Source organism: Artibeus jamaicensis, unplaced genomic scaffold, assembly GCF_021234435.1.
Source record: "Artibeus jamaicensis isolate MK-2021 breed Jamaican fruit bat unplaced genomic scaffold, CSHL_Jam_final contig_525, whole genome shotgun sequence".
Lineage (NCBI taxonomy): Eukaryota > Metazoa > Chordata > Mammalia > Chiroptera > Phyllostomidae > Artibeus > Artibeus jamaicensis.
Window position 1 is genome coordinate 247,039 of NW_026521874.1, and position 8,344 is coordinate 255,382.

General features: G+C 55.0%; 1 protein-coding gene across 2 annotated transcripts; it reads right to left on the reverse strand.

Annotated features, from left to right (window-relative positions):
• Positions 1-443: 443 nt before the first annotated feature.
• PGAM5 (PGAM family member 5, mitochondrial serine/threonine protein phosphatase) lies at positions 444-6,651 on the reverse strand. Of its 2 annotated transcripts, none has more exons than XM_037161086.2 (6): positions 6,403-6,651; positions 4,294-4,472; positions 3,441-3,566; positions 3,275-3,363; positions 3,024-3,154; positions 444-1,470 (listed from the first exon to the last, which is right to left on the reverse strand). In XM_037161086.2, exons 1-6 carry the CDS (start codon positions 6,591-6,593, stop codon positions 1,320-1,322), a joined length of 867 nt encoding a protein of 288 aa, XP_037016981.1. In that variant the 5' UTR covers positions 6,594-6,651; the 3' UTR covers positions 444-1,319. The 2 variants fall into 2 exon arrangements, with proteins under 2 accessions (XP_037016981.1, XP_037016980.1); XM_037161085.2 differs by having other exon boundaries at positions 3,024-3,157.
• Between the last annotated feature and the right edge of the window lie 1,693 nt (positions 6,652-8,344).

An 8,344-nucleotide genomic window follows, 5' to 3' on the forward strand; every position in this document is an offset into this window, starting at 1 on the left:
ATGCTGCCCTGCTTCTCACAGGTGTCAAGGGCAGAAATGCCACCGAAAGACAGGTCCACACATAGGACAGGAAGGAGGACCTGCCGCCTCCACCTTTGGGCCTGTAGGTTCCGGGGGTATGGGGCTCCCGGGCCTCATCCCGAGGTCGAACATGACCACACCCGCTGCACCTGTGGTTTCAGAAACTGGCACAGAGCCTGGCTTAGCTGTCCCGACTAGGAAATGAGGTGTGGCGGCTGCTTCTAAAAAAGCATCTGCCACGACAGGCTCACTGTCCTGGGGCCCTGGGGGCAGCTGCCCAGCAAAGCCATCAGCCCGGGTGAGGGAGACACTGCAGAAAAGGGCCTTCTGTGGAAAACGCCTCAGGAAGTTTGGGGCTGCCGTATGCTGCACGGCGCCGGCTTCCTGTTTTCTTTAAAACAGTCACACTTAGTGCTTTGGAAACCAGTAAAATAAAATTTTATTTTGTAGTTATTCCCAAAGTTGACAGAAATAGATCAAATATCCCATTTGGTTGACCTGATTACAGAAAATGTTCATAATCACTTCATAGAAATTATACTGCTCTTATAAATTAACAGAATATTTGGGGTGGGCACATCATGTCCAAATATTTTAATCTGTAAGCCTAAGGGCTTAACAACCAGAGGCAATTGTCAGTTGGATATTTTACTTAAAACAGGACTCTCTTCTGGGCTGTCACCACCTGGCCCCCTCCCTCACCTGCTTAGGTGCTCCTGCGTGTCCAGAGAGGCCAATCGTGTAGGTGAGTGCAGATCTGACAGTGTTGGGGGCATGTGACTTTGGAGTGAGATACAGTTTTCACTGCAGGGACCCAGATGGACAGTCTTGAATTGACAAACACATACCATAAGTGGCAGGAGGGTTCTAAGAAATGAAAAGAATGTAGGAAGCAAAATAAGTCATGAATGGAAGCGCTGGGCCCTCCTCCAAGTCCCCCGTGCTGGACAGGTTTTGCTGACGGAGGGTCGAGGGGTTGCGTGGCCAGCTGCAGTCGTGACCAAAGACACGTTGATGCAAGCTGCCGTGGTCCTCACGGTGGCACCTGTGAGGCCTCCTCGCAACCTCACAGGCTCGTCCTGGGGGAGGAGACCCTGTGAAAGGATCGGCTGGTCTGACCTGAATGCTCCCCCTTTCCATCCAGGGCCGCATGGACTGAAACGCAGCATTTCAGACACTTCCCTCTATGGCTGCCTGGTCCTGGAGAGGAAGTGACCACAGCGCAGCCTGTGGGGGGGGACGGCAGGAAGGCATCTGTGTTCCTGGTGGCTTCCATTCCGGGCGAGGAAGAGTGGGCCTCAGGAGCGGGAGATCTTGTCAGGAGGCATGAACCCTGTGTCCCCAAGGGCTCGGAGAGCCACCCGGCCATCAGGCCGGACCACCAGATGGGTGATGCTGCCGTTGTTGAGGGAGAGGCGGAGCCAGCCTTCAGGAGGGAACTGCAGTGCCCTGGAGGGAGGACAGGATGGGCTGGAGGGGCTCACGGAGCTGCCAGCCCCCACCCCACAGAGCCACCACTGGCACCAACCCCCCATGAAGTAGAGGGATGGTGACAGCCTACCCACGGGACAGGGGATGACACAGGTTAGCACTCCTGAGCCTCTCCCCAGGGACAGTGGGTGGTGAGGCCTGCAGCCCCGTCACATTTCCTGAAAATGCTGTCGGGCATGGTTAGTGGTGAGCAGTTGCTACAAAGCCCAGTGTTCCTGGGTCACCGGGCAGCCTCCAGGCCCAGGTCTCAGTGGGGACAAACAGCATTGCCTCAGCTCCCCCTGCAGCCAGAGTCTCCATGAGAGTTGTCAACCTGAAGGAATAAGCTTCATGCTCCTTCAGGTCTCAGAGTCGCTGTCACTGTCTTAAGTCAGCCAGCGGAGTACCCTCTATCTCAATGGACACTGTGGCTCTTTTTGGCCCTTTAGTTTTAACACAGGTCACCTCTGCTCCAAGTCCCGGAGCACTCCTGGTGTTTTCTGCATGGGGGTCACTTAGCAGTGACTGCTGAGGTCGGCCCTGTCCCAGGATCTGGAATAACGCCGTGTCCACACAGACAGCTCGCCCTCAGATGCCCAAGGCAGTGACTTGGATGCACGTGCGGAGCATAGCTCTGAGGCTGGGCGTGCGGAGCACTGGGGTTGGAGGCCACAGAGCCCAGAGGCCCCTCCACGCCTGGCAGCACTGGTCTAGCAGGGAGCAAGCCTCCAAGTGAGCTGGGACTCCTGGGCCTCTCATGGGGCCATGCATGTGACATCTGAGGAGAGATGGTCCCCAGGGTTTAAGCACAGCAGGGACAGGCCCTGAGCAGCTGGCTGTGCTCTGTCCTTCCCTGCCAGACTCCCGAGAAGGGGAACTCCCTTGCAGTGGAAGCACCTGACACTTGCTAGTGGATTGGCTGCGGGGCAGGGGTAGGTTCCCAGTCACTTTAAATACACAAGCACCCAGCTGGCCTTCTCATCCACAGGCCATCTGTGACACACGGCTGCTGCTCAGGGCTGTGTCACAAAGGCCCTAGGGTTGTGTGTGGAGCCAAGAAATAAGGACAGACGCCCAGGCAGGAGTTCCTGACAGCCACGCTGGAGCAGCAAAGCCAGGTGACTACCGAGGTGGGTGGGACTCCACACAAAGTAGGGTCAGGAGCCCGTAGGATGGGAGCTAACAGACGCAACGAGCTCCTGCAGGAGGAAGCCACTAAGGAAGACAGACCAAGGCGCACAGGGTGGCCCTGCAGCAGGACACGGGCACTGTCGTCACTGAGGGGAAAAGACGACTGAAGGGACACGCCCAGCACAGACAGGACCTTCACCCAGCGACTGAGTTCACATCTCCTGAGACCTGGGCGACTGCCACCAAAGACACATAATCACGAGAAAGTCCAAGTGAAAGACATCCTACCAGACACACGGTCTGGCCCCCAGGACAGTGTGAAGGCCAGAGAAGTGGGCAGAGGAGCTGGCACTGGTTGGCAGGAGGGGAGGCCAGGCCCGGGGCACCCTCGGGACCCTCACCGGCACACAATGTAGCGGATGACATTGGCATGGCAGATGAAGATCTCGTAACTGTCCTCCTGCTGCTTGGCATCTGCCCGGTGGATGTAGTTCCGGAAGGCGGCCTCAATCCTGGCTCCATCTTCGTAATACTGCTGAGGGCAGAGTGAGACCCTAAGACTGCAGGCGCTGGACGGGAATGGAGGGAGCAGGGGGAGCTGTCCAGGGCAGGAGGGGCAGGGAGGGAGACCACCGTCGTGGGGGTGTTTTACCACAGCCTCTGGCTTCCAGTGAGACACAGGGGGGTCGGGCTCGATGGGGGCACCTTCCCTCAGCAGGTCTGTGCTGACCGTAGAGACACCTACAGAGAAGCAGTGACTCAGCAGTGACTCTGCATGTCCCGAGGCTGCTGAGGGACCCAGGGACGCACACACCCACCTGGCAGGTGTTTGCTGATGATGTTGCTGGTTTCTACTGCACGGGTCATGGAGGAATGTACTATTTTATTAAACTTCAGCCCCAAGCTTGCAAGTCGGAGACCAGTTAGCTCAGCCTGCTCACGACCTTGAAGATGAAACACAGAGAATTACATGCCGCTGGATTCTCCTGTTTACCCCACAAATGCCTCAGTCCTGACCAAGTTCCATTAGGGTCAAGGGACAAGATGGGCAGGCTAAGTCTGGGTGGGCTATTTCTGAGTCCCTCACACCAGTGTCACTCAATTCTGTGCAAAGATTTAGTCTCAAACACTTGTGTCCTACTGGCTGTGCCAGCACCAGACGTGGACATAGAAACCCAGTGACCCTGGTGTCACCAAGTACAGACTGTGCTTGTCCTCAAATATGTCCAAGAATCTAGTGGAAATGTCCTCAAAAAGTAATTTTGGTCCCATGCAGGGACACCCAGGAATGCAGCTTCGGTTCCCATTTTTTACCTGGAGCAGTGCACAGGGGTGCCCCCTGCAGGAGCACACAAAGCCCCTGCCATGGTGGAGGACTGTGGGTGTCAACACCTGCAGCAAGACCCACTGCACAGACGATGCTTTTTCCTTCTTTAACGAATTGAAGGCAAGACCCTCCAGCAAAGATTACAATTGGCTTTACTGCTGTGGTCTGGAACCACACCCACAACATCTCCAAGGTCTGCCTCCAATATTTTTGAAGTTGAGGACGTTTTCAAAGCCTGTCTTATGTCAGAGGTGAATAGTTACAATGACAACCCTCGAATCTGGGCCGAGGGTCCAAGGAGGCTAGCCACAAGAGTCAGCTGGGGCTGAGCCCCAGCCACGTACCCAGGGGCGTCAGGGTGCGGTCCTTGTCCCGGGAGGCGTCCACGTGGTACTGGGAGTGCCTGATGAGGAAGATGTGCCGCGTGGCCTTGGCTTTGCAGTGGTCTACCCTGGATGCCACATCATCATCTCCAGAGTCTAGATTCCTCTTCCGCAGGTTGACAAGTGACAGTGGTTCTCGTCTAATGTTGAAAGAGACAGTATGTCCTTGTGACTCCTCTTCACCTGTCATGCTTCAGAATTTCTGACAAGACGTTCTTTCTGTGCTGGGAAAGCCCTGGGAGGAGCCAGTGACCTCATCCACCCCAGAGCTGTGCACCAGGCCTACTGTGGGCGAATCATGCAACATGTTCTGCAGAGACAGACTGGCAACAGCAGGGTGACCGGTGATGGACAAGCAAGGCCAGATGACAGGAGTGGCTGTGGGAGGGTGGCTGAAGGAGCTTGCTGAACAGTCAGAGGCCAAGTTTGAAACTGTGCTACCCAATAGCAGCCACTAACCACGTGGCTACTTAATTCAAAATAACGAAAATGAAATAAAATTGAAGCACACTTTAAACACTCAGTAGTACGTGGGATGGGAGGGAGGGAAGGTTTCCCTTATCATGGAAACTATGGTTGGCACCTGGGATGTTAGGAGCTGATGGGAGGGGAAGGGACATGTCAGCAAAGCTGAGAAGTGACACATGACGGCAGGCATGCCTGTCGGCTCACAGAACTGAATGTCTGTGACACTGGCAGAGGGGGGACAAGAGCGTACTCGGCTGGAGTAAGTTCTGGGGCAGCAGTGGTGACTCGAGGGCTCTGCCTGGGCTGTGCGAAACCACGGTGCCTGCAATACAACCAGGCTGAGAGGCTGCAATGGCAGGGGCCTGGGCACCAGGGCTGAGCCAGAAAAGACACCCGGGGGGCTGCAGCCAGACAGGCAGCCCGCACTGGATGAGGCTCCCAGGGAGAGGCTGCAGACCTGAAACCGCCCAGCGGGGACAGACCCCTTCCGTGGATGTAGGCTTCAGCCTCAGAAGAAACCTGTTTTCTTACAAAGGCCTAAGACATTGGGAAGACTGTCCTGATATCTAAAAACAAGAAGACAGCCTGCTCTAATCACATGAAACAGACATGTCAATCGAGGGACATTCTACATACTGTCATGGTCATCAAAAACAGTGAGAAACTGTCACAGCAAAAAGGAGCCCAAGGAGACACGAGGGCCGACTGTCACGGGGGACCCAGGAAGGTAAAACCTGAATTAATCTCCATAAAGTATGGACATCATTGGTCAAGACACACGTGCCACACTAATAGAAGAAACTAGGTGTGGGGTACACAGGAACTGTCATGTCTGCAATTTCCCTGCAAATCTAAAATTACTCAAAAGTAATTTTATCTTTTAAAAAATAAAGGTTAAAGAACAATCTCCATTTCGTTCCTGATACAACCAGGCTAAGAGTGTGTTAGTTCTGTGCCCCTCTCCCAGCAAACTGTCCAACGGGAGCCAGGAAGGTTTGTCCCAGAGAAACACAACACCTGCAGCGGCGGTGACAAACTTCCAAGCAGGGACATGTAGAGAATAGGAAGAAACGGGTGAAACTCACTTTATTCGATCCAATGTATCACAAACACTAACAGCACATAAATACTTAAGCATCTGCACTGCTTTGGTTTTAAAATTTAACATTAAACGAAACTAAAAATTGTTTCCTGATCCCAGAAGCTACCTTTTAAGCACTCATGAGGACATATGGCTGGGGTCGGGGCACAACGGAGGGCCCGGCGCGCCCCCGCCCCGCGCACCCACACCCTCACACCCTCTTAGCGCCTAGGAAACGACCAACGCGCCACATCCAACCCGAGGTCGGAAACAACCGGGACAGGCCCTCCGCCTGGAACTGAAAACGACCACTGTCCCAGCCTCCGTGTACTCTCTCCTCTGTACCCTCTGGGCAGAGGAGGGGGCTTGGCGGGGGCAGGGGTCACCCACATCACAGCCAGAGAGACCCCGCACGAAGCCCGACTCCTTCTACCAAACCGACCACATCAGACGGAGCGGGGCGACGAGGAGGCGTGGAGGACCCGCCGCCCCGCACCCTATCCCACCCGCCGGCCCCGCACCTGTCCCAGTTGGGGTCCCAGACGCCGGGTCCGGGACGTGCGACCCCGGCCCACGCCGGCGACTCGACCACGCGCGGTTCCGCGTCCCCGCCCGCACGGGGCTTCCCCACCGCCACAGCGGAGAAGAGCACGGCGGCCGAGCCCCCAGCCAGGCCGCAGGCCGCCAGCTGCAGCGCCTGCCGGAACGCCATGCCGAGCGGTCCTGCTCAGCTCCGCGCAAGCGCTCAAGGGCGCGGACCGCGGGCCGCGGGCTACACGCTGCGGCGGACGTCCGCTTCCGGTGGGGCGGAAGTCCCGCCTCCTGGGGCGTAGAGGACTGCTAACTTCCGGAACCAGACGCGGCAAGTCGGTATGTGGTGGTCCCGTGAGCCTTTCCCCCGGTTTCTGCGCAAGGTGCGAGTGCATATCACTGGTGCCTTGGAGCGCGAGTGTTCACGCGGTGCCACCTGAGGGGCGCGACGGGAGCCCTGAGCTCGCCCAGCACCCGGGACACCACGGAACTGGGCTGACCACGCCGCGGGAGCCCGAGGGGAGGGTGGCAGAGGCGGCCTCGGAGATAAGAAATTAGAATTCAGTTTAGTGAACTGTGACACCTCCGCAGGTCTAGTTTTGATCGTACTGCAGTAAAATGGACACATGAGGTTACAGTCTTAACCCCACGTACAAGCGCGCGGCTCAGAGGCATTAAGCCCGTTCGCACCGTGCGGTCGTCACCTTCCTATGTCCCCACGACTCTGGTCTTCCCAACTGACGCTGCCACGTGCAACACTCCCTGCAAGTCTCCTCTCAGTCTCCTCGCAGTGACTAGGCACCGCGTGTAAGTGAAATCAGAGAGTATTTATTCTACTGGGGACAAGCTTATTTCACTGAACGTAACGTCCTCAAGATTTATCCACGTTAGAGCAGGAGTCAGAATTCCCTTACATTATAAGACTCAATAAATTCCACTGTGTGGTAGATCACTTCTTACCCATGCAGGCTTCCATGGACACTTGGGCTTTCCACCTCCTGCCAGTTGTGGCGATGCTGCTGTGAACGTGGGCGGGCAGATCTCTTCGAGTCCCCGATTTCAGTTTTTTTGCGGGCACACCTAGAAGTGGACTTACTGGGTCACCCACCTATGTAGGTTTTTAAGTTGGGAAGTGATGTGCTCTGGTTTATATATTTAAAAACACTTTGGCCCTGTTTGGTGTGGCTCGGTGGATTGAGCGCTGGCCTGTGGTCGCCTGTTCCATTCCCAGTCATGGCACATGTCCAGGCACATGTTTTTAAAAAAACACTTTGGATTTTGGAACCACGAACTACCCAGATCTTACTTTAAATGTGGTGTCTTGAACGCATACATTTATGTCTCCTCCTAGAAGGTTGCTCACTAAACCAAAGGTAAAAAGATTTAAAAAGAAAAAGATAAATACACAAAGACGTATCTGAGTCCACAAAAAAGAATAAATCAGTTGACAAAATTTTGGAAGCTGGAAATCAAGCCAGTTGACCTGGGAAGATAAATCACCAGTTGCCTGTACTCACGGAACCCAGGAAGCAAGCTCATGAGTGAGTCCAGAAAGTTCAGGGAGGTACAGGAATTATCTCCCCCTCCCCCTACTGCAGGAACCCGAAGGATGGTGGATGGGGCTATAAACGAGGGCTACCTCTACCTCCCCTCCATCACCTATGCATTCAGGTGAGTGCTGTACCTCCTTTATGGCAGAAAACTAGAGAAATTTCATCCCAGAGGATTTGAACCAGAAGGACTGGGTGTGAGACACCAGGCAGCTGAGACTGGTATGCAGTAATAACTGTGACATTATCCGAAGACTATGTACTAATAGGACGTCTCATCCCTTTCCTGCAGTTAGTTGGCCACTAGGCTTATTCCCTGCTCCACTACAAACACCATCCTTCCCCCAGGTAAGAAATGAAAGGCTTCCTCTCTGGGGAAACT

Bases quoted from the DNA above. Each gene is read 5' to 3' on its own strand.
- PGAM5 (XM_037161085.2), bottom strand. From the start codon at position 6,593: ATGGCGTTCCGGCAGGCGCTGCAGCTGGCGGCCTGCGGCCTGGCTGGG. The intron at 4,473-6,402 runs GTGCGGGGCCGG...TTTCAACATTAG, and splicing joins TGGGACCCCAACTGGGACAG to ACGAGAACCACTGTCACTTG. The intron at 3,364-3,440 runs GTGGGTGTGTGC...GCTTCTCTGTAG, and splicing joins CATCAGCAAACACCTGCCAG to GTGTCTCTACGGTCAGCACA.